At 42.9% G+C, this 26,670-nt stretch overlaps 1 protein-coding gene and 1 pseudogene across 1 annotated transcript in view; both read right to left on the bottom strand.

Moving 5' to 3' along the window:
- LOC139160336 (zinc finger protein 420-like) overlaps positions 1-16,992 on the bottom strand; it is a 30,075-nt gene extending 13,083 nt beyond the window's left edge. Inside the window, exons 1-4 of the mRNA XM_070738100.1 lie at positions 16,872-16,992; positions 13,006-13,605; positions 7,629-7,761; positions 7,442-7,509 (exon numbers count right to left, since the gene is read on the bottom strand). Coding sequence (XP_070594201.1) covers positions 7,442-7,509; positions 7,629-7,761; positions 13,006-13,422 — 618 coding nt within the window. The 5' untranslated portion in view covers positions 13,423-13,605; positions 16,872-16,992. The remainder of the gene's footprint in view (positions 1-7,441; positions 7,510-7,628; positions 7,762-13,005; positions 13,606-16,871) is intronic.
- Positions 16,993-18,775: 1,783 nt separating this feature from the next.
- The window catches only part of LOC139159397 (zinc finger protein 729-like), a 47,779-nt pseudogene continuing 39,884 nt past the window's right edge, over positions 18,776-26,670 (bottom strand).

Raw genomic sequence — 26,670 nt, forward strand, 5'->3', positions numbered from 1 at the left:
AGAAACAGGTTTCCAAATAGAAAAAAAAATTAAATATCTAGGGATTTGGTTTACGACAAGGTATTCTTCACTGAAAGAACTAAATTATATGAAATTATTAACTAAAACAAAAGAAGATTTAGAAAAATGGTCAAACTTAAATTTATCCTTAATGGGAAGGATTAATACAATAAAGTCTAATATACTTCCAAGGTGGCTCTATCTCTTCCAAACAGCACCAATACAATTAAACAAATCGTTCTTTGCTAAAATAAATAAAATAATTTCTAAATTTATCTGGTGCAACAAAAAACCAAGAATAAACATGAAAGTCCTACAAGATTTAAGAACAAGAGGAGGATTCGGTTTACCCAACTTAGAAATATACCACCAAGCCACTAAATTACTATGGATTAAAGAATGGGTCAACCTTGAAAATCCTAGAATTTTAACAATAGAAGGCCACGATATAAATGAAGGATGGCACGCACATTTGTGGGAAAAAGAACACTCAAAACATTCTCACTTTAAACAACACCAAATTCGGAATACACTATTGACACACTGGCGGAAAGTCAGGAAAAAGCACTATAATGAAATACCCAGATGGCTATCCACACTAGAAGCTCAAATTCATCCAAATATAATTAGCCAAGAACAAAAAATAACCTACAAAGTCCTATTAAATACCAAAGGAAGTCTTAAAACTAGAGAAAGACTTAAAGAGGAAGGCATAGTAATAGATTGGCTTCCATATTACCAAATTCAAAGTAGATATAAAAGGGACTTGGTAAAATTCGGAATATGTAATAAACAAAATGAAATAGACAAAATATTGACAGGATCTGACAAAAAATTTATAACCAAAATGTATATTTATCTATTAAATTATGAAAACATAGAAGAAATTGTTAAACCTAATATGATATCTTGGATGACTAACTTTGGATATGCAATTCAGCTAGAAGACTGGGAAAAACTATGGTCAGTTAACTATAAGATGACTTTGTCAACATCATATAAAGAAAATCTTTATAAAATGTTCTTCCGATGGCATTATGCGCCAGCGCGCCTAGCCAAAATGAATGTAAATATTAGTAACAAATGTTGGAAGTGTAAAAAAGAAGTGGGGACATACTACCACATATGGTGGCAATGTAACAAAGCAAAAAAAAAATGGATTCAAATTAGGGCATGGATGGAAGAAATATTGGGCTATAAAATTGAAATAAAACTGGAAATGTATTTATTAGGCATAATTAGAGGCAAACATAGCAAAGAAAATTACTACTTAATAAATCACTTACTTACTACTGCAAGATTAGCATATGCACAAGTCTGGAAACAAGATAAGATTCCAAACAAAGAAACAGTAATTAAAAAAATATTAGACTGCGGCAAATTTAGCAAATTAACATATGAAATTCAAAACCAACAAAATAAGGACTATTACAAAGTGTGGGAAAAATTTACAACTGGGTGGAAATTAAGAAAAAGGTATAGTAAATAGAATTGTTAAAAAATAAATTTTGTAAATATATCAAGTGTAAATGTTTAATGTTGTATTGTTTGATGTCTAAATGTTTGTAAGTCATATATATATATATAAAAAAAGGATTTGACTGAAAAATTATTTTAGGCAAAAACACCAATCAATGAATCAATCCAGGCCAGTTATTGTTTGATTCCTCTCTGTTGCTGAGCCCTCTGTTTAGGGGCTCAGAAACTGAATGCTGCTGTGCTGTTTCGTGGGGCGCCGGGACAACAGCACTGAGAAATCAGCTGGGGAGATCAGCTGGGGCACGAAAGGTGGTGGCCGCTCCAGGACGACGAGATGAAAAGATGGAAAGATCTGTGAACTGAGCAAACTGAGCCTCTTAGCACAGCACCGGGAAGTGAGAGTGGCGGGTGCCGAGGCGGCAGAGGCGAAGGGACGATGGAGTGGAGATAAGAGACAGAGTTGGGGCGAACTGGTCTGCTGAGTGGGGTGAAGACACCGAGGAGCGGTGGTCGAAGATGCCGAGGATACAGGCCAGTGAGAGCGGTCAGCTGCCAGCGTTGGAGGGCTATTGAGGAGATGCGAGCTGATACCGCTGAGCGAGGAACAGTAGCCCAATCCCCTGCACGGCACCAGTAGGTGAGTGTTACTGGTGCCGAGGGCGACAAAGGAAACGGGCTGCCAGAGGGCATAGGATGGAGACCAAGGTGACCTGGGGCTACCACGTGGAGCTGAGGGCGCCTGCTGGCGCTAGATTGAGAGAATGGAGAATGGAGTGACCAGAGCGACCAGTGTTGGGGAGAAAGTGAATAATGGAAAATCAAATTGACTGGGGGTATTAGCGAACATTAAGATCTTGCTTTGTCATCTCTGCTCTCCCATTTCCATCTTCTTTATTCTTTGTTCTCTTTGAAGATCACTATTGAAGAACTGTGCCCATACTGGAAGATCGTATAACACAGCAGACTTAAAGAAAGAGCTATGGAGGACATTATTTATTAACTTGACCTGGAGCGATTGGTTGATTGATGAATTTTTTGTAGAACTAATTTTAGATTAATTGATTAATAAATTATACTAATTGTCTCAGTTTAATTTAATAATTAGCCAGTTAACCATTTTTAATTTTATATTTTTAATTAATTTGTTGTGGGGTAATTTTAGAGATGGATGTTTGGGATCAGATGGAAGTTATGTATGAGATGAATGGAATGATGAACGAAATGGATGATTGGGTCAGCCAGCCTGGCGATGTAGAGGCGGGAGGGATGGGAGAACCTTTCTCCAGGGTGGAAGAGGGCAATAATATTCCGGTGCTGCTGGGGAGAGGCAGATATGGTGGGAGACATGGGGCAGGACATTTCAGGGGAACGAGGGAACGCTGCTTGAAAGCGATCCCATGTTCCGGTCCCCTAGACCAGTGTTTCCCAACCTTTTTGGAGCCGCGGCACATTTTTCATATTTTGAAAATCCTGGGGAACATTGGGGGGGGGGGGGGAGGGGGCTAAAAAAAGTTTGGACAAAAAAATCTCTCTTCCTCCCTTTCGCTCTATTTCTCTCTCCCTCCATCTTTCTCTCTCTTCCTTCCTTTCTCTCTCCATCCCTCTTTCTTTCTTTCTCTCTTCCTTCCTTCCTCTCTTTCTTTCTCCCTCCTTCCCTCCCCTGGGGTTGCCTGTGCCTGCCCTGCACCACCCAACACGGACGGACAGCCCCCGGTCGTAGGTTCGTGCCCCCCCCCCACGGAGGGAGATCAGGCTGGCGGGGGCGGCGAATCCACCTCCCCAGCCAGGCGGAAAGAAATCGGGCTGGCGAAGGCGGTGGATCCGCGTCCCCAGCCACCGGAGGGAAATTGGGGTGGCGAATCCACCTCCCCAGCCGGGCGGAGGGAAATCGGGCTGGCGAAGGTGGTGGATCCGCGTCCCCAGCCACCGGAGGGAAATCGGGCTGGCGGGGGTGGCGAATCCACCTCCCCAGCCGGGTGGAGGGAGATCCGGCTGGCGAGGGCGGTGGATCCGCGTCCCCAGCCGCGCGGAGGGAAATCGGGCAGGCGGGCGGGTGGCTGCGGCTCCCTGCGCGCCCCTGGAAAAGGGTGTGCGGGGGGGCATTTGGGGTGTGCAGCCTACAGGGAACGGTGCCCGGGGCCGCTGCAGCCGGCAGCCTCCTGTTTCCGCTGCCATTGCCCTCCCGCCGGGCCCCAAAGGACAATTGTTGCCACCCCCGCCAGGAAAGCTCCAGCTGGGCGGGGTGCTGCTGGTGGCTCCGCCCTGGAGCTCTTGCTCGCCGCTGCCATCCCCCAGCAACTGCCTGGGGCCGCTGCAGCCGGCAGCCTCCGGTTCTTGCTGCCATTGCCCTCCCGCAAGGCACGAAAGGACACTTGTTGCCACCTCCACTGGGAAGCTCCAGCTGGGCAGGGTGCTGCCGTTGCCTCCGCCCTGGAGTTCTTGCTTGCCGCCGCCATTCCCCGGCGACTGCCCGGGGCCGCTGCAGCTGACAGCCTCCCGTTACCGCTGCCATCCTGCCGGACCCCAAAGGAGATTTGTTGCCGCCCCTGCCAGGGAAGCTCCAGCTGGGCGCGAAGAATAAAGCTCAGCTTCCGATCTCAGAAGCTGAGCTTCGCGGCACACCTGATCATGTCTCGCGGCACACCGGTTGAAAAACACTGCCCTAGACTCAACCCGGGGCTCTGGTAATGAGTGCTGCAAAATGCCAGGTTGGTTGTGAACAAGGCTCTCCTCATCCAAGTTTTGATCATGGAGGAGGCCGACCTGGTATGTGTGACTGAAACCTGGCTGGGCCCAGAGGGAGGAGTTCCTCTCTTTGAAATATGCTCAGGGAAGAGGGGAGAGGAGTGGCTATTATAGCCAATGAGACTATTAGCCTACGCAGACTCGCTGCTCTCGAGACTGCAGGTTGTGAGTCCCTCTTTGTGAAGTTGGAACTAGGGGTTCAGGTGGGCTTGTTGCTCATGTACCTTCCTCCCAACTGCATGTCATCAGCCCTGCCTGTGCTGCTCGAGGAGGTGGCCGGGCTGGTGGTGGAGTTCACCAGACTTATTGTCTTGGGGGACTTCAATACCATCGCTCGGCGAATCCTCTGAGCTAGCACAGGAGTTCATGGCCACCATGACAGCCACGGACATAACCCAAGTAGTTCAGGGTCCAACTCACGAGGGGGGGCATGCACCTGACATGATATTTCTCCCGTAGCAGTTGAGTGATGGTCTGAGACTAAGAGGCTTAGATACTTTGCCTATGACATGGTCAGACCATTTTCTGCTAAGGCTTAACTTAAAGCCTCCAATCCTCCCCCGCAGGGAGGAGGAACTGATTAGGTGGTTCCGCCCCAGACGCCTGATGGATCCAGAGGGCTTTCAGAGGGCGTTTGCGGTTTTACCGTATTCACTCATATACAGTTCGGCAGAGTCTCTTGCTGTGGCCTGGAATAAGGCGGCAGCAGAGGCTCTTAATCGGATTGCGCCATTGCGACCTCGCTGTGGCACTAGACCCCAGAGACCTCCTTGGTTTACCGAGGAACTCCGGGTGTTGAAACGCCAGAAGAGATGTCTGGAGAAGAGATGGAAGAAGAGTAAATCTGAATCTGATTGAACATCAGCAGGGAGGTGATATGGAGCTGGGTCCAGGAGATTGTCAATGCTTCTTTTGGGAGGGGGGTCTTTCCCGGCTCCCTACAAGGAGGCACTTGTGCGCACCCTCCTCAAGAATCCTTCCCTGGACACAGCTGTACTTAACAACTATCGTCCAGTCTCGTATCTTCCCTTTATGGGGAAGGTTGTTGAGAAGATGGTGTCACTCCAGCTCCAGCGGTCCTTGCAAGAAGCCGATTATCTAGGCCCTCAGCAGTCAGGATTCAGGCCTGGCTACAGCACAGAAACTGCTTTGATCACGCTAATGGATGATCTCTGGCAGGCCCAGGACAGGGGTTTATCCTCTGTCCTGGTGCTTCTTGACCTCTCGGGGTTGGGAGTGGGGGGCACTGTTTTGCAGTGGTTCTCCTCCTACCTCTCTGACCGATCTCAGTCGGTGTTAGTGGGGGGTCCGAGGTCGACTTCGAGGTTCTCCCTTGTGGGGTGCCCCAGGGGTCGGTACTTTCCCCCCTGCTATTTAATATCTACATGAAACCGCTGGGTGAGATCATCCAAGGGCATGGGGTGAGGTGCCATCAGTACACTGATGATAGCCAGCTGTACATCTCTACCCCATGTACCGTTGCTGAAGTGGTGGAAGTGATGTGCCAGTGCATGGAGGCTGTTAGGGTCTGGATGGTTGTCAACAGGCTCAAACTCAACCCTGACAAGACGGAGTGGCTGTGGGTTTTGCCTCCCAAGGATAATCTCATCTCTCCATCCATTACCTTGGGGGGGGGGGGAATTACTGACCCCCTTGGAGAGACTCTAACATTAGAACCTCATCTTTCAGCTGTGGCGAGGAGGGTTTTTGTCCAGGTTCGCCTGGTGCACCATATGCGGTCCTATTTGGACAGGGAGTTTCTGCTCACAGTCGCTCACGTCCTCATCAACTCGAGATTCAATTACTGCAATGCTCTCTACATGGGGCTCCCTCTGAAGAGTGTTTGGAAATTTCAAATCGTGCAGAATGCGGCCGCACGAGCTATCATGGGCCTCCCTAGGTATGCCCATGTCTCATCAACACTCTGCGGCTTGCACTGGCTGCTTATCAGGTCACAATTCAAAGTGTTGGTAATGACCTATAAAGCCCTACATGGCATTGGACCAGAATACCTATGGGACTGCCTTCTGATGGGTCCCAGCGGCCGATTAAGTCCCACGGAGTTGGCCTTCTCCGGGTCCCGTTGACTACAAAATGTCATCTGGTGGTACCCAGGGGAAGAGCCTTAATTGTGGCGGCCGGGGCCCTCTGGAATAAGCTCCCCCTGGATATTCAAATTGCCCCCACTCTCCCCGTCTTCCACAAGATGTTAAAGACCCCTTATGTTGCCAGGCATGGGGGGACTGATCCCCCACCCTCTGCTGACTATAGCACTTGAGAATGGTATGATTGTGTAGCATTGATTGTTTTTTAATATTAAGGGGTTTTAATTCTAGCTTTTAATAATATTAGATTTGTACCAGTATTTATTGTTGTGAGCTGTCCCGGGTCCTCCAAGAGGGGCGGCATACAAACCTAATCAATTATTATTATTATTATTATTATTATTATTATTATTATTATTATTATTATTATTATCCGTTCACAATTCAAGGTGTTGGTTATTACCTATGTGTGTCTCTATGGGGTTTTTTTCTGGGTGTATGTTTGTGTGTGTGTATGTGTATATATTGGCAGATTTAGTAAAGTGCCATCAATACCTAGAGAAACAAAACTCTTCATATAGCAAGGAAGCTGCTAATAATCTGAGCCACTGGCTGAATGGGAAATAAAGAAAGAGAACATTTCCTAAGGAGAACATTTCTTAACCTTTGTAGCTGCAGTGGACTTTCACAATAAATCTTGTACCAAGCCTTTTCTGTATGGCCACTTTTAATCAATTGTAAGTTATCTTTTAACCCGATGAACTTATTTTCTTAAGTCTCTTTAATGTAAACATTACATTTGCAAAACACAATACAATATGAACTTTGAAACAAAACATTTTAAAATGATAATGTACCAGAATAAATATTACGTGGGTTTTTTGCATCTTTGCACAAATTGAGTCAAAGAATGACAAAAAGTGGGCATTGTGAAGGTTTTAATAAAAAATTAAAATGTGTGGAGTGTAACTAGCATAAAGAATATCTTTTAAAAGTATTGGTCTTTTTTTAAAAAAAAATCCTAATAAACAACCTCTTTTGAAGTTTTGTTGTTTGCGGTCATGAAAGTTACGCATCCCAAATGAAAAGAAAAAATGGAAGGAGGTATACTAGCTTGAATTTTTGAAGAAAAGGGAGAATAAAAATCTAATAAATAATGTTCCTTCTCTTACTTGAGTTGGAGGTTCAACCATGGTTTCATCTTCACCATAAGGAAGAGTCAGCTTCCCTCTATTCTCGCCTGTGAGGGACACAAGATGCAAAATTAACAAAATAGGAGGAGGGGCGCTCTAATAGCAAAGACATGGAGAAGATGAGCCAGCTGAGATCTCTATGGGGAATGGGAGAATCTTGTATTACCTGTGCATATTTCTTGATGTGTCCCATCTCTCATGCTGAAGTCATGCTGAATAGTCCTGAAGAAAAACAGTTCCCGAGGGGTATTGGATAGATGCCTCTTTCCCTCAGGATCTCTGATCTCCACAGTGAAGGGCTTGAAATATAAGCCAGAGAAAAGAAGAAGAATGAAAGGACCACACAAACCATGACATAGATTCTTGTTCTGTTCTTTCAACACCAACTGAAAGCACCCAATGTCCATCAGTTAGGTTGGAAAAGAAGACCATCCCTATAAAGCTTAAACAAGATTACCAATTTAAATAAACTTGCCGGCAAATTTATTTGGCAACATAAAAAACCAAGAATTCACCTTAAATACTTACAAAAGCCAAAAGAGGACGGAGGCCTTAGTTTACCAGCTTGGAAACAATACTATAATGCATCTATTTCAATGTGGATCAAAGATTGGATCAATTAGACTACTAACTTTAGAGGGCCATGATCTCCACTCTGGCTGGCATGCATTTTTATGGCAAGGAAAGTGCAAAATGAGAAAATATTTCACAAAATATTATATTAGAAATTCGTTATTAAGTTATTAATTTCTTATTAAGGCAAATAATTAAAAATCAAGAATATAGAGGTGTACTGAACTGCTTCTCACCCTTGGAAGCTTATACCCACCCAAACTTTACAAAATTAGGTAAAATAATTACATATAAACATATAGTTAGAGAGGAAGGGAATATTAAGACAAGAGCAGAATTAGATAAGGAAGAAATTTAGTTAGAATGGTGGGAATACTTACAGATTAAATCTAAATATGAAAAGGATAAGAGAGATTTAGGAATCCAGAAAGAAAAGATATTGGACAAATTATTGTTAGGGCCCCAGGAAAAAACAATTCAGAAAATATATCGCTATTTACTTTCTCAGATTAAGGAAAAGGGAAAAATAAAGTTAAATATGAGGAAATGGGAACAAAAGTTTGGTTACAATATAGAATTTGAAATCTGGCAACAAGCATGGGAAAACTTACAAATGACTTTAGCCACAACTTACAAAGAGAATTGGTTCAAAATGTACTACAGACGGCATATAACACCTGTACAATTAGCTAGATTTGACAAGAAATCCCTCAGGAGGAAGAGATCACAGAAAAAGTCATACTCTGCGCAGAAATGGATAAATTAACGTTAGAAATCAAAAATAAGGAAGAATCAGACTTTTATAAGTGTTGGGAGAGGTTCTATTTGTGGTTAGAGAAAAAAGGAAAAACTGTGGTTAAAATAAGATCAGAAAAACATTTATTTGACAAAACTATTGCCTGGTATTAGAATCTATTTTTAATATTAAGATATGGAATGTTTTGTATAATTCAAGATGTGTATTCTTTTTCAAAACTGGCGTATGCAAATAATTTAATAGAGCTATAATATAATGTTACCATAGTTGGAACCGTTGTTATATGTCTTTTTTTCTGTTGGTTTTGTTTTAAATGTAGTGGTATTGATTTATGTATTGCAGGGGTCGACAAAGTTGTTCAGAATCTAGGAGCCAGCCAAAAAATTTAGGAGCCAGAATTTTTTTTAAGCAAACTTGGTTTTTAATTTAACAAAAAAAACATTACAAACGTTATAAACAACATTTTACTTTTAAAGATAATAAATATTATATTTTGATATTTTAGATTTTAGGCAACATTCTAGTGTTTTTCACTTTGCGTTTTGTGGCCATGAACATGCCTTGTGATTTTAGAGCTGAAGTACCAGTGGTCCACAGCCTTGGCAGGATCAAACGCCTTCACAGATGGCCCATTCATGGTGATCATAAACAAGTCACTTAAACTTTCTTCTTGCATCCTTGATCTGAATTTATTTTTGACCATGTTCATCAAACTAAATCCTCTTTCACAACATGAGGTTGAGACAGGGAGCACCGCTACAATCGACAACAGGTTTCCCAGAACTGGAAATCTCTCGGTGTTGGAGAGTGCCAAATCCAGAAGCTCACACAGTTTCTTTCCTTTTCCAAGGACCTTAAACTCATACCACTCATTGAGGAGTGAGTGAATGCATTGGTCATCACTTTCAGGTGGAGATAGCTGTTTACGAAAATGATGAGCCAATGCAGTAATCTCAACCACACCGTAGTCTTGCAATGTTGTTCCTGCTGGCCAGGCAAAGGTGTCAAACACTGCGGTGGATCTTTCAATATTTATATCACTTAGAAATCGCACTGTCAAGTATTTAACTGCATGATTAATTAAATTAGCTTTTTCCTGCTGAATTGATGCAGCTACAGTGTTGCTCAGTCCATGTAGCTGTACATTTTGAAACAGTCCTTGAAGAGATGTTCCTGAGACAAATCTGGCCTCATGTTGTTTTGGTGCATCTCTAAGTGAATTGATTGTTGAAATTGTGCTTTTCACATGCAACTCAATTGTGCTTAAAAAAAGCTCTTCCCTTTGAAATATAAGTGACAAGTTTTTAAGAATTTCCAGATAGTCCAGTAGAAAATGGAGCATGTGAACAAATTTAAAATCTGTGAGCTTTCTCAGTAAACCATGGGCAGCTGCAGAGGCACTGTCTTTTTCCGCAGCCACACTTTCTAGGTGGATTGTCACGCATTTCCAGTCTTTGACAAGTGCAGACAGAGCACCGACTTTGCTTGCTACCCATCTGACATTATGCAAGTATTGGAATTTCAGAATTGTAAGCTGCAGGTTTTCTGCTACTTGCTTCAGCTGTCGCATTCTCTTAGGTGAGTATTGATAAAATTGGTAGAGTTTCTTTAAAATAGAGTCAAGGTCATCAATTAATTTAGCTTGTTTTACTGAACTTAATACACTTAAGTTCAATCGGTGTGCAACACAGTGAATGCCAATTAAATGACTGATGTTTTGGCGTATTTTCTGCACCAAGCCATTTTCGGTCCCAATCATGCTGGCAGCACCATCTGTACCAATGGCAATCAAGTGACTTGAAGAAAGCCAGCCTACAAGACCAAGTGTTCTAAGTTCTTCTGTGAGCGCTTCTAAATATCCATCTGCAGTAGCCATTTCAAGAGGAGAAACAGAAAGAAATACTTCTTTGACCCTGTTGTCCTTGATGTACCTGACATACAGAATCAGTTGTTCAACCCCTGCTTTGTCAGTTGAGCCATCTAGCATCAAGCTGACATATTTTGCCTCTTTGAGCTCACTGATTAGGTTTTTCCTGATTATTTCTGCAATATGGGAAATGAATTCTTTGCATCTTTTATCGTTTGCATATTCCTGTCGCACAGCACTCCCTAATTTCTCCGTCAACTCTAGCAACCCTTCAAAATCTGTGAAAGGTCTGTTGTTTTTGGCAATATAATAGGCCACATTAAATAGAATGGTCATATGTTTAAACATGTCTTCATCCATTTTCCTTATACAAGCAGCCAATGGAGTAGCTTCTGGAGCCAACGCTGCATGTGTAGCCTCCACACAATTTAGATGCTGGAGAGACTTTGCGTGCTTTTTGAAGGTTTCAAGTTTAAAGGGTCCTGAAAATCCTTTTACGATCCTAGATGCTTGGTCAGCAATGCCAGGGAAGGAAGCACAAATCTCGCATATAGCTATACCAGTTGTATGGTCAAATTTAAGCCATGCGAGTTCTTTACACCACTCTTGCCTAAATCTCCTGGGTCCAGCAGTTTGACAACGGCTTGTTGATGGGGACTCCTCTGCTGGTGGGTCTTCTCTTGTTTCTTCAGTTACCTGTTGCCCGGCACTTTCTACCTGTTGCACTGCGCTTTCAAGAGAGGTCTTTGTAAAGAACTGTGTCATTTTCAGTTGCTTTTCATTTTCTGGTATTCTCTCTGTTGCTCTGCGCTTCATTTTTTTCCTGAACCCAGAAAAGAAAAAAAAATGTGCACTTTGCTCTGCTATGCCAATTATAACTTACACATGAACTCTTTACCCTTCTTTGTCCGAGTGGACGAGGCAGTACTCCGGCTTCGTTCTCCTGGCGGCACCCGACTTTGTTCTTCCAGCAGCACTCCGCAGTCCGCCATATAGTACTGGTAATGGGATACACTGTGAATATACTGCCATATAGTAACCATATAATTACAGCATATACTGTGTATATACTGCTATACCCTACTTACAAAAAGATTTAGCAATGTAGGAAACTCCATTCAGTGGTGGTCCAGCAGGATAGGGTCTCTCAGCACTTCTAGAGAAGATTAAAAATCAATCTGCCTTCTTATCCATGTATTTTATTTTCTAACCATAAGAAGTTTCAAATCCTTTTTTGTAGGAACAACACTTTTCTAAATCAATGAAACAACATACTCACCTACTCAGCGGTGAGCTGCGATGTCCAGCGACGTCTTGCAAGATTCCCTGCACGTCCTGGTTCAGCTCCGGGAGGTGAATGAATGAACTGCCTGCGATGCGCGCTCACAGAAGCCGCGCATGCGCAGTAGGGTGCAGAGGCTGCGGTCGCAATCTTTCCGGCGCTTATCTGCTCTGGAAAGATGACGTCAGTGCAGGGGGCAGGGAACAGCTGCGGTCATGCGCGCTAGGCGCGCATGACCGTTCCACACAGTGCTTAAAGGGAACCTGTCACCTGCAAAAATCATGTTAAAGTGGGTGCAGTAGCGTGTTAGTGATGCGCTATGCATCACTAACACGCTAGTCCTAGGAAAATCCGTGCAGTAGATCCCCCCAAAACAGTACTGCGGCCTCATTGAACGCGGCCGGGGAGGGGGGATGGTGGGGCACACACTGTATGTACATATAGACCCCCTCACACACGGCGTCTCCCCGGGGAGCACGGCCTTTGTATGTACTTACACAGGTAGCGGGAGATGAGAACGGGCCCCCGGCCACAGCGATCCTTCCCCCGTAACCCAACTCTCCCTGTCCAGTCCCGGAGCATAAGGGGGGCGGAGCAAAGTGGGGAAGGCGGCCTGAGCGATACTGTCCCTGCTTCCTCCGATTGGATGACTCCGTGCAGGAGGTGGGATTGGATTGAGAGTAATATTTTTTCTTCTCAACTCCTCAAGCACCAGGCAACATTTTCTAGGCGCCAGACAACATTTTCTAGGCGCCACTGGCGACCAGGCGCCTGGGTTTGTCGATCCCAGATGTATTGTATATATATGTATGTATGTATGTATGTATGTATGTATGTATGTATGTATATGAATAAAATTTATTTTTTTTAAAAAAAAGTTGTAAAAGAAGAAAGAAAAGGCTGTTCCAAATCTTTCTTCAAGCAATGGATAATGGAACAACATCCCTCAAGAATTAGTGAAATCCTATGAATGCTAGAGAACTAGTAATAAAGAGCATAGAATTCAAACACGTTGTTTATTATATTTAAACTCCTTCTAGGCTCCAGAGATGAAATTATCTCACCTGCAACTCAACCTGCTCCTCCTTCTCCTCCTCCGCCTGGCTCATGAGGAAGCCTTCCACCAGGGCCACTGCCTGGGCGCTGGTCTCTGCTCTACACTCCCGCACCCAGTTCTGCATCTGCAGGGGCAGAAGTGCCAGGAACTGCTCCAGAACAACCAGGTCCAGCATCTGCGCTTTTGTGTGCTTGTCTTGTCTCAACCATCCAGTGGAAAAGGAATAGAGTCGGCTGCAAAGTCCTCGGGGACCCTCATCCTCCTGATATTGGAAGCTCCTGAAGTTCCAGCCATGAACTTGTGAAACGATGGTTTCCTCCTCCAACATCTTCTGCCCAGATCTTCCCCAGATCTCCCCACGGCTCCCAGACTGAGCATCAGAAGGACTTTTTCCAGTTCTCCCATTTGCTAAATGGCTTGCCATCCTTTCTATGTCTTATTACACAATTCCAAATAGGTTGAAGGAATCTTGAGGATCTTCAAATGCTTTCTCCATTCATTGGAGCATTCATCTAGCCTGAGAACAAACCATTCAGCCCTCTTTGTTGAAGAGAACTTTGTCTCTATGAAACACTGTAGAAGTCGCTTCCAGTTTACGTATCTGAGACTGAAAACCAAATAAAGAATTAGAAAATGGTGCATTTAACCATTCAATAATAATCAATTCAATAATAATTTGTCAGCTGGTGACACGGAGCAGTTAGTTTCTATGTGCAATTTTGTGTTTGTTGCAAACTATGGGATTGACCCCCATCAAAATTTGGAATGAAGTGCACTGAATAAATGCATTTCCGAACACTTTTGTTTTCTATTTCTTTCTCCCTCAAAGAAAGGCTTGCCTTTTAAAAACCAATGAATATATATCAGCAACACGAAGCTTAAAACTTCAGCCTGATGATGGTGAATGTGATTTCACCGAAACGTCGCATAGACACTCATAATATTACACAGGGCAAAACCCGAACTCAGAACAATCTACATACATATACCCGTGAAAATCTACGAAAACAAATATATATATAAATATATATAAATATATATATATACACACACACACACACACACCCTAAAGTGGAGTGCAGAAATGAGCAACAAAGATGATTAACTTGGAGGATAAAGCATATGAAGAACGGTTGCAAACTGGGTATGTCTAATTTGATGAAAAGAACGACATGGGGTGACAGGATAATAATAATAATAATAATAATAATAATAATAATAATAATAATAATATAATTATAATAATTATAACCCCCCACTAACACTGACTGCAACCAACCAAAGAGGTAGGAGGAGAACCATTGTAAAACAGTGCCTGCCACTCCCAACCCTCCAGCCGGTGCAGAAGGATACCATGGTCGATGGTATCGAAAGCCGCTGAGAAGTCAGAGATCATCCATCAGCGCAATCAAACCAGTTTCCGTGCTGTAGCCGCACCTGAATCCTGACTGTTGAGGGCCTAGATAATCGGCTTCTTCCAAGCACTGTTGGAGCTGAAACGCCACCACCTTCTCAACAACCTTCCCCATAAAGGGAAGGTTGGAGACTGGGCGATAGTTGTTAAGAATGGCTGGGTGCAGGGAAGGCTTAAGGAGGGGGCACACAAGTGCCTCCTTGTAGGGAGCCGGAAAGGAGCCCCTCCTCAGAGAAGCGTTGACAATCTCCTGTACCCAGCTCCGTGTCACCTCTCTGCTGGCCTAAACCAACTTAGAGGGACACGGATCCAGTAAACAGGTGGCGGTACTCATAGCTCCAATGGCCTTGTCCAATTCATCAGGTATAAATGCAATCAATCAATCAATCATCAGTGGAACGACTTGCCTCCAGAGAATGCTCCAACACTGGAGTCAGCTAGCTTGAGGAAAAACACAGAGGGGCATGTCAGGAAGAAGCAACTGTTTATTCAGCAACAACACAGCTGAGGCAGAAGTCAGAACAACTGTGGATGATAGCTCCCTATTTATAGGGAAGATGTCAAATGTGGGGCCAACAGGAGGTGTCGTTTTCTTCTGTGTTCCGGCTTCTTCAGCTTCAACTAATCAGGTTGAAGCTGCAGCTGGTGCGATAGGAAGTTGAGGAGGAAAGGGTTGTACGTTGAGGACTAAAGGAGCGTAGGGTCATAGGTCAAGGATTAGAGGATCATGGGGTCATAGGTAGAGGAATAGAGGGGTCGTAGATTGAGGACGCTACAAAAACCATTTTTTTGAAGTGGTATAGTTTCCTGCCTAAGCATGGGGTAGGACTAGAAGACCTCCAAGGTCCCTTCCAACTCTGTATTTCTATATCTATATACCTGCAAGCAGGGTTCACACAACACGCCAATCCCTGAATACATTAGCAAACCATGAAAGTTCACATAAAATGAAAACCAACGAAGTGAGTCTTGCTTAGGATGTTCCATTTCCCTTTCTTCAGAGCTTGCTTTTTAAGAGTCAAATTATATTATAATAAGCAGGCTGGTTCACGAAGATTGCCTTAACTCCAAAGAGTGACTGGGGGTAGTAAGCTTGAGTGAAACACACGGGTTGAAGGAATGAAGATTAAGATTATTTCCTGTTTCCTTTACCCACAGTTGGAAATGATAAAAATAATTATAACAACAATAACAACAGAGGTGGAATGGATCTTGGAGGTCTTCCAGTCCAATCCCCTGCTTGGGCAGGGGACCCTCCACCACTTAAGACAAATGGTTAACCAATCTCTTCTTAAAAACTTCCAGTGTTGGAGTGTTCACAACCTCTGTAGGCAAGCTATTCCACTGACCGATTGTTCTAACTGCCAGAAATTTTCTCCTTAGCTCTAAGTTGCTTCTCTCCTTAATCGCCTTCTTCTGGGTTCAGTTCCAGTGGGGGAAAAGACACTGGATTCATGGAGGTTGCTTGGAAAGGAGGTTTAATGGTGGAGAGGAGCACATGGCATGAGCTCCTGCCCAGAAAAGGGGGATCACGTTTCCAGATTTAATGGAGGGGGGATGCTGAGAAGTTCTTTGTTTTATGTTCTATGGGGGCCCGCACTGAGCCCCTCCTGCTTCTCTGCAAGAAATGCACTGATTGGCTATCGGATTCCCATGGTGCCATGCAAGGGCAACAATGTAGGCTGTGTTTTTGAGTTCAGGTTTGGCTGACCCTTTGCAGGGTGATGGTAGAAAGAAAGCTCTTTGGGCAATTCCTAATATGGCTCTGTCAGGAGTTGGTTTGTTATGTAGAATAGATTAGTCCATCTATTAACAAAGGTGAGCTGGGCCATTCCTTGATGGGCACATTGACAAAGATGGGGGCTACCAAGAGTGGGTCCTTACCTAAAAGTATGTATATTTTAAAAAAAGCAGATTATATTCAATATAATCTGCCTTTTAAAAATTTCTTAGGATATTTCATTTTTTCTACGAGAGAGCATGCTACCTTCCTATACGTCCTAAGACAAATTGAACTGCAGAGGACTCCGGCCCTATTTTTAATACCATCCAGCACATAGTAAGAATACAGGCAGGATCTTCTGCATCTCCTTTGTATAACGTTTCTTCTTTCCTGCTTGTGATGCAAGTTCACCCTCCCCCCCTACCGAGCTTTCCCGGGAAACGGGGCATGATTGCCTCCCCGAAATACTCTCCTTCTTCCTGGGGATCTGGATTACTTTCTGGGGACAACACAACTGGAGATAAAACGGCTTGTCTGGCAGTCTGCTTTCCCTCCCACCCCGCCTGTTACGAGCAGAGAATGGCGGACAGAGGCACATGGGATCTGGGCTCTCCCACTCTCGGGACACAGAAGACTGAACCTGGATGAGGGCATGTATGTTGCAAGCCGCCCCGAGTCTTCAGGGAGGGGCGGCACATAAATCCAAATAATCAATCAGTCAATCAATATCTCTTACTTCTTCAGCGTGAGAATCTCCTGCCTCCCTCTTAATCGGAAAACATCCACTAGTCACCCAGGACCACCGCTGGATCTCTTCTCTTCAAGACTTTCCTCCAGTTTTACCACATGCAAAACTCAAAGGGTTAAAGAGAGAGACTACAAAGTCCTAGAGAGGCGAGCTTAAACATGTCACTTCCTTCTCACCCTCCTATGGAATCCACCTGTGGCCCTCCAGTGGTCCAATGTAGAACTGCATGGATTTTATTTTATAGAATAGAATAGAATTTTTATTGGCCAAGTGTGATTGGACACACAAGGAATTTTTCTTGGTGCATATCCTCTCAGCGTACATAAAAGAAAAAGATACGTTTGTCAAGAATCATGTGGAACAACACTTGATGATTGTCATAGGGGTCAAATAAGCAATGAGGGGGTCAATGATTCTTCCCCCAGGGTAATGAACGGACAGATAGAATTGTCCTTGGGAGGCAAGACCCACAGCCACTCCAGTGTTGTCTGGGTTGAGTTTGAGTTTGTTGACACCCATCCAGGCCCCAACAGCCTCCAGGCACCGGCACATCAGTTCCTCTGCTTCGTTGACTGGACATGGGGTGGAGATGTATAACTGGGTATCATCGGCATATTGATGATACCTCACCCCATGCCCTTGGATGATCTCACCCAGTAGGCTCATGTTTCACCCTCCCCAGGCTCCAAAGGCTTCCCTGAAGCTGGGGGAGGGTAAAAACACCTTCCACCATCCCCCCAGGGACTCTCTGGAAGCCAAAAACGCCCTCCCACAGCCTCTGTGCAAGCCAAAAAACAGGTGGCTGGCACACACACGCACGATGGAGCTGATCTAGGGCAACAGTTCACTTGCCAGGAGATATGGGTCTGTGTGTCACCTGTGCTATAGATTTGCTATCACTGCCCTAGACAGGTTCCAAAGCTAGATGGGCTCGATGACCTGCAAGGTCCGTTCCAACTCTGTAAATCTGTGCCACAATTAGAGTAGCACAGTGGGAACTGGGAGGGGTGGTTGCATGAGGGGGAAATAGATTAGCCTCTTGAAGATTCAAGGTCATCCTTTGTTCAGCACCAACTGAAGTATGGAGGAGGTCTGTGGATGTGCAGTTAATCAGATCTATCCACGTGATGAACTTGTGGGGGTGGGTATGATGGATGACCCTTAACCTGGGTAGGGAACTGTAGGAAAAGGTAATAGTGGTTTAACTACGGTACATAACCAATATGACTCTGAGAATAAATTGGAACTTGGAAGAAGGCCAAGGTCTGGACTCTGGATTTATTTCTCAGATGTTATTTGGAACGCTGACGCTGCTTATTAAAAAAATGTCAGAAAAAGGACATTTTAAACACTTTGTGTGTAATGAAGTGGAAAGGAACAACTGAGTGGCAGGAAACTATTGAAAAGAAAATCCATGGATGTAGCAAATGAAATCTAGAATTAACATAGATTCTAAACCAATTGTATCTCTATGGGGAATTACATCATTCCTGCTTCTGTCGCTCTCTCTCCGCACTCCATGCACTTATATGACTTCATCCTTTTATGGATGTTCCTATGGGAAGAAAGACTACTAGTCTGTCTGAAATCTGTGTAGATCTTTTTATTACCAGCCAGTTGATTCCTGTAAGTAAAAGTCTTGCCATCCTCTCTGCTGTCATATGGCTACTCCCTGTTCTGCCTGACACTGGTTGAGCAGCAAGGGAAGACAAAAACACACACACAGACTGGAGGTTTCCAAAACACAAAATATATTGCTTTACAATTTGGCTGAGAGCCACAAGAAGAATGTCTTTTTATGACCAAAAGGTCGGGGTTATCTACTGTTCTGTCGGGCTCTCTGGTAGACTCCTCCCAAAAATGCACAGGTACAAATTTCAGACACACACACGTTTTAAAATTCAAAACAATGTTCTTTATAATGAAAATTCACTTAAACTAAGCCCTCTTTTTGTATAGCAAAGAGCACTCGTCTCAAAACAAACTGGTAATTTGAACAAGTCCCTTATCAGTTCTGTGATACTTAGCTTGCAGCTGTGAGGCAATTCACAGTCCTTCTTTCACAAAGTGAAACACACTTTGCTCTGGTTTAGTTTCAAAGCGGGGAAAAATCAGCACACAAAAAGTCAAAGTCAGTAAAGCAGTCACGAAACACAAGGATCAGATAATCCTCCACAATGGCCAAACCCACAGGCTGCTATTTATAGCAGCCACCCTAATTACCACAGCCCCACCCAACCACAGGTGGCCTCATTTTCTTTGATAATAATCTCTCAGTTGTTGTTGCCTATGCATCGCTCTCGGCATGCGTGGCTGTATCATTAATTCTTGTTCTGAATCCAAGGAGGAGCTAGATAATTGATCTCCTTCTGAGCTGTCTGCCACACTCTCCTCCTCCCTGCCACTCATGTCTTCTTGGTCAGAGAAGCCTTCATCAGCAGATTCCACCGGGGGCAAAACAGGCCTGCAGCATGTGGATGTCTCCTCCACATCCACAGTCCTTGGGGCAGGAGCAGGGCCAGAGCTAACCACAACATCTACCAAGTAGATAACAAATGTTCCAAACCACACAAGGTTTGTAAAGAATGCCTCCAAACCGGGCTACAGCAAAGGTACTGACTATGTTCTTCAAGAGCTACAGTCTTTCAAAACACAAGTGTCCAAAAACTGGGCTGTTTTCCAAGAATGGAAGATGTTGATTTAGAGACGTAACTCCGGATCTCTTTTGTTTTCTCTGTTAAACCACAAACAGTAACTCCTGCAAAAAGCTTCCCCACAAAACCTCCCCTTTAAAACCTGCTGCAGGATTCCCTAATTACTCCCAGCTGTGTTTAAGATCTTCTTCTGCATCTGCAAAGCTGCTCCTGCTGTCCCATAACCCTTCACATTCATCATCTGATCCAAACAAGGCTCTAACTGGGGGTTCCACAGACACTGCAAGGGCCTCTACCTCTCAAACACCTTTAGCTTCCATCTCCCCTTTCTCCTCACCGTCCGAACCCTCCAGGAGCCACACGGGTCTCCAATGCTCCGACGGACCTGGTACATCCAGTTCAAAATCTGTTACCAGAGGAACTGGCTGTGAGCCAACCACAACACTCCCATGTGGATCTTTCTATGAGTAGTAAGATAACTGCTGGAACTAAAGCACTTTCCACACTCCATGCATTTATATGGCTTCTCCCCTGTGTGGGTCCTTTGATGGCGTGTAAGTTCAGAGTTTGTTCTGAAGTCCTTTCCACACTGCATGCATTTATATGGCTTCTCCCCTGTGTGGATCCTTTGATGGGATGTAAGATCACTGCTTGTAATGAAGTCCTTTCCACACTCCATGCATTTATATGGCTTCTCTCCTGTGTGGATCCTTTGATGGCGTTTAAGATCACTACTTTTTATGAAGTCCTTTCCACACACCATGCATTTATATGGCTTCTCTCCAGTGTGGATCCTTTGATGGGATTTAAGATTACTGCTTGTAATGAAGTCCTTTCCACACTCCATGCATTTATATGGCTTTTCCCCTGTGTGGATCCTTTGATGGCGTGTAAGATCACTGCTTTTTATGAAGTCCTTTCCACACTCTATGCATTTATATGGCTTCTCTCCAGTGTGGATCCTTTGATGGAATATAAGATTACTGCTTCTTATGAAGTCCTTTCCACACTCCATGCATTTATATGGCTTCTCTCCAGTGTGGATCCTTTGATGTGATGTAAGATTACTGCTTTTAATGAAGTCCTTTCCACACTCCATGCATTTATATGGCTTCCGTCCTGTGTGGATCCTTTGATGGCGTATATGTTTACAGTTTCTAACGAAGTCCTTTCCACACTCCATGCATTTATATGGCTTCTCCCCTGTGTGGATACTTTGATGGGATGTAAGATCACTAGTTTTAATGAAATCCTTTCCACACTTCTCCACATCATTTCCACACTTCTCCCCTACATGTCTTCTGTTATGGGAAGTAAGATGACCACATTGGGGCTTTCTACACTCAATGTATTCAAATGGCCTCTCTCCTACATGCACTCTTTCTCTAGAAAGAGTTAATGTCCCACTGTAATTTTTTCCATTGTTTTTACCTATATAATCTTCTGGTTTTGGTTGTGTTGGATAATATTCATTTACATATAATGTGTCTTTGAATGGTCCTGCACGTAGCCCAATATATTGTTTCTCTATTTTTCCTAGTTGGTCAACAAAACCTTGCAACTGAGCATCAACTGAAGATGGGCTTTCCTTATTCCAATTATTTGATGGGTTTCTCTTCTGCCTTTGTTGTTCCATTTGATTTGCTGGCTTCTCTGTTCTGTTCCCAAGTCTGAACTTTTGGAATGGTTCAATCGTCTCTTTATACTCTTGCCCACTATAACCTTTAAGGGAAAAGAGGAATAATAATGTTAGCAAAGTTAAGAATGAAGGAGAAACATCGAAGAAAGCAATTTTAGAAAACCTAAGATTTATTGGAGGTGGGCCAATAAAGGATGAGCCCTCTCAACATAGTTCCCTCTAAGCTGAGCAGTGAGCAATCGCTCACTTAAAAATCATCATCAACTCAGAGTTTTCCAAACCTGCCCAGAAGTTGACAGGGAAAGAGTGAGAGGGAAGGAGAGAAAGAGAAAGAGAGGAAGAGAGAGAAACAGATAGAAAAAAGAGAGGAAGGAAAAGAAAAAGAAAAAGAATGGGAGTAAGGAAGAAAGAAAGAAAATCAAAATCTAGTTTGAAACTAGCTCAACTATTTAAGGGGCATTTTGATATTGATAGAGTTGCCCTATTATGAGCTCACTGTTATAGACACACAGTACAGTATTTTATTTTGAAATTCTCTGAGGCAAAACAGGGTGGGTTTTTTATTTGTTTGTTTGTTTGTTTGTTTATTATTTCTGTGCCGCCCAGTCCCAAAGGGACTGCTGCTCAGACACTATACTTTTCCGCTCACCCCCCAAAAAAATTAGAGGGGACACTGCCTCTCAGTATTAACTTTGAAACTCGTTTTTTTCCTCCTATACAAATCTACCTTCCATTCATGTTTTAATTTTTTCCTGCCAAAGATCACATGATGGAAGAGAAAGAAAACTTAAGAATTCTTGTATTAACCCTAAACAGCATGTTTGCAATTGAAAAATGGGACCAGATTGCCCTAATTCCAAGACTCAGGATAGAAATGAAATGGAAGCAAAGTCCAAAAAAATTAATTGAACTGCAATCCTTCATAGTATGGAAGCACCTGGGCCAAAAAATATGAAATCCCTGTAACAGAGTTTAGCATGACCTGAAACCAGGGAATTACTTTATCACTGGCAGGTTTAAATCGAAATAGAAAATCTCAACAGTTGACAAATGGCACAGGATGCATTTAAGCAAAAAGCCATTGGTCTATTTCCATACCAGGAGCAGCAAAATAGCATATCTTTTCCTTTTCCTTCTCACGAGATTATGCTTGGCTGCATAGCTAGAGGTATAACAAGCAGGAAGAGGGAGATTATGATCCCGCTATATAGAATGCTGGTGAGACCACATTTGGAATACTGTGTTCAGTTCTGGAGACCTCACCTACAAAAAGATATTGACAAAATTGAACGGGTCCAAAGACGGGCTACAAGAATGGTGGAAGGTCTGGAATGGTGGAAGAATGGTGGAAGCATAAAACGTATCAGGAAAGACTTAATGAACTCAATCTGTATAGTCTGGAGGACAGAAGGAAAAGGGGGGACATGATCGAAACATTTAAATATATTAAAGGGTTAAATAAGGTCCAGGAGGGAAGTGTTTTTAATAGGAAAGTGAACACAAGAACAAGGGGACACAATCTGAAGTTAGTTGGGGGAAAGATCAAAAGCAACATGAGAAAATATTATTTTACTAAAAGAGTAGTAGATCCTTGGAACAAACTTCCAGCAGACGTGGTAGATAAATCCACAGTAACTGAATTTAAACATGCCTGGGATAAACATACAGTATATCCATCCTAAGATAAAATACAGAAAATAGTATAAGGGCAGACTAGATGGACCATGAGGTCTTTTTCTGCCGTCAGACTTCTATGTTTCTATGTTTCTATATTCAAATAAGAAACAGCCAATGGCATATAGCTGCATCATGTCTTCCTGAACTCTGCCTGGAGAATAGAGAATATTACCTAAAGAAGCTGTGTTTCTGTAATTCTCCAGCATGACTTCCCAATGCAGAGTTTTTTGGTGAAGATCCAGCTGAGACCACTCGTCCTCCGAGAAATAAACAGCCACATCCTCAAAGGGCACAAGACCCCCCTGGAAAAAAAATAGTACAGAATAGGCCTGGGAGGGACTGCAAGACCTGCCCATTTGTTTATAAATTCCCAAAGCAAAATTATGCACTAAGGTCTATGCTTAGTAGAATTCCAGGACTGAGATGAGAAAATGGACAGAACAAAAAGGATTTGACTGAAAAAAATATTTTAGGCAGCTTTTGTCCGGACCTTTTTTGCCATTCCATAAAAGATCCTTTTCCCTCTGTATAACTGATGGATGATCTCTGACCGGCCTGGGATAGTGGATATTACCCTATCCCGGTGCTCCTTGACCTCTCAGTGGCCTTTGATAGCATCCAGGGACTGGGAGTGGAAGATACCATTCTATGGTGGTTCTCCTCCTATCTCTCCAGTCATTCGCAGTCGGTGTTAGTGGGGAGACAGAGGTCCACCCCTCGGCCTCTCTTTTGTGAGGTGCCACAGAGGTCCGTCCTCACCCCCCTACTATTTAACATCTACATGAAGCCGCTGCACAAGATCATGCAACGGCATGGGGTGAGGTATCATCAGTACGCTGATGATACCCAGTTATACATCTCCACCCCATGCCAATTCAGTGAAGTGGTGGATGTGATAGCTACCCTCAAAGAGTGTTCGGAGATTCCAGATAGTCCAGAATGCAACCGCGCGAGCTTTTATGGGTGTACTTAAGTACACCTACATAACACCCAGAATCCGCGTGCTGCACTGGCTACTGATTAGTCTCCGTTTACAATTCAAGATGTGGGTTACTATCTATGTGTGTCTCTGTGGGTTTTTTTTGTTTGTGTGCATGTGTGTATATTGGCAGATTTAGTAAAGTGCCATCAATACCCAGAGACACAAAACGCTTCATACATACATACTCCTGTATAGCAAGGAAGCTGCTATTAGTATGAGCCATTGGCTGAATGTGAAACAAAGAAAGAGAACATTTCCTAAGGAGAACATTTCTTCACCTTTGTATCCACAGGGGACTTTCACAATAAATCTTGTACCAAGCCTCTTCTGTATGGCCACTTTCAATCAATTTTACCTTTTCTTTTAACCCGATGAACTTATTTTTGTTACATCTTTTTAATGTAAACATTATATTTGCAAAATACAATATAATAATAATAATAATAATAATAATAATAATAATAATTATTATTATTATTATTATTATTATTATATTTGTATGCTGTCCCTCTCCAAGGACTTGCAGCGGCTCACAACAATACACAATGTAGAAATATAATGTTAAAAAGCAATTTAAAACCCTTCTTATAAAAAACAATCACACCACAGAACAAACCATACATAAAAAACCATAGTAGCTAAGGGGTGTATAGGTTTCCCCATGCCTGGCGACATAGGTGAGTTTTTAGGAGCTTTCGAAAGCTCCTAAAATATGAACTTTGCAACAAAGCATTTTAAAATGATAATGTATCAGAATAAATATTACATTTTTTAGCATCTTTCCAAGTGCGAGAATGACAAAAAATGGGCCTTTTGAAGGGTTGTGTAAAAAAAATAAAATGTGTGGAGTATAATTAGTATAAAGAATATGTTTAAAAAGTATTGGTTTTTTAAAAAAAAAATCCTAATGAACAACCTCTTTGGAAGTTTTGTTGCTTGGGGTCATGAAAATTAGGCATCCAAATGAGAAGAAAAAATGGAAGGAGGTAGACTAGCTTGAATTTTTGAAGAAAAGGGAGAATTCAAATCTAATAAATAATTTTCCTTCTCTTACTTGACTTGGAGGTTCAACTATTGTTTCATCTTCACCATAAGGAAGAGTCAGCCTCACTCTATTCTCCCCTGTGAGGGACAGAGAATTTTAAAATGCAAAATTAACAAAATGGGAGGAAGGTGTTATAATATCAAAGACATAGAGAAGATGAGCCAGCTGAGATCTCTATGGGAAATGGGAGAGTCTTGTATTACCTGTGCATATTTCTTGATTTGTTTCAAACTGAGTAGGCCTCAAGAAAAACAGTTCCCCAGGGGTATCAGATAGATGCCCCCTTCCCTCAGGATCTCTGTTCTCCACAGTGAAGGGCTTGAAATATAAGTCAGAGAAAAGAAGAAGAATGAAAGGACCACACAAACCATGAAATAGATTCTTGTTCTGTTCTTTCAACACCACTTAAATGCACCCAATGTCTATCAGTTAGGTTGGAAAAGAAGAAAGAAAAGGCTGTCCCAATCTTTCTTCTAGGAAATGATAATTGAACAACATCCTTCAAGAATTAGTGAAATCTTATGAATGCTAGAGAACTAGTAATGAGGAGCATAGAATTCAAACACTTTATTACATCTAGGCTACAGAGATGAAATTATCTCACCTGCAACTCAACCTGCTCCTTCTTCTCCTCCTCCGCCTGGCTCAGGAGGAAGCCTTCCACCAGGGCCACCGCCTGGGCGCTGGTCTCTGCTCCACACTCCCACACCCAATTCTGCATCTGCAGGGGCAGAAGTACCAGGAACTGCTCCAGAACTACCAGATCCAGCATCTGCGCTTTTGTGTGCTTTTCTGGTTTCAACCATCGACTACAAAAGTAGTGGAGTCGGCTGCAAAGTCCTCGGGGACCCTCATCCTCCTGATATTGGAGGCTCCTGAAATTCCAGGCATGAACTTGTGAAACGATGGTTTCCTCCTCCAACATCTTCTGCCCAGGTCTTCCCCAGATCTCCCCACGGTTCCCAGACTGAGCACCAGAAGGGCTTTTTCCAGTTCTCTCATTTGCTAAATAGCTTGCCATTCTTCCTCTGTCCTATTACACAATTACAAATAGGTTGAAGGAATCTTGAGGATCTTCAAATGCTTTCTTCATTCATTGGAGCATTCATCTAGCCTGAGAACAAACCATTCAGCCCTCTTGGTTGAAGAGAACATTGTCTCTGTAAAATGCTGTAGAAATCGCTTCCAATTTACGTATCTGAGACCAAAAACTAAATAAAGAATTAAAAAATGGTGCATTTAACCATTCAATCAATTCAATAATAATTTTTCAGCTGGTGAAAGATTACAGTGGTCCTGAGCGGTTAGTTTCTATGGGTAATTTTGTGTGTGTTGCAAACTATGAAATTGACCCTCATCAAAATTTGGAATGGAATGCACTGAATAAATGCATTTCCGAACACTTTTTTTTCTATTTCTCTCTCCCTCAAAGAAGGGCTTGCTTTTAAAAACCAAGAAATATATATACACCCTAAAGAGGAGTGCAGAAATGAGCAACAAAGATGATTAAACCAGAGGATAAAATATATGAAGAACGGTTGCAAACTGGGTATGTCTTGTTTGATGAAAAGAAGAACTAGGGGAGACAGGGTAGTAGTTTTCCAATATCTCCAGGATTGCCACAAAGTAGAGTGAATCTAGTTATTCCCCAAAACAACTTTGGGCAGGAGAAGAAGCAATGGGTGGAAACTAATCAAGAAAAGAAGCAACTTAAAAATAGGGATAAATTTCCTGACAGAACAATTAATCCTGATAGAGCAATTAATTTGATACCTAGAGCGACGCTGGAG

The sequence above is a fragment of the Erythrolamprus reginae genome, chromosome 2, assembly GCF_031021105.1.
Source record: "Erythrolamprus reginae isolate rEryReg1 chromosome 2, rEryReg1.hap1, whole genome shotgun sequence".
In the NCBI taxonomy this organism is placed as follows: domain Eukaryota; kingdom Metazoa; phylum Chordata; class Lepidosauria; order Squamata; family Dipsadidae; genus Erythrolamprus; species Erythrolamprus reginae.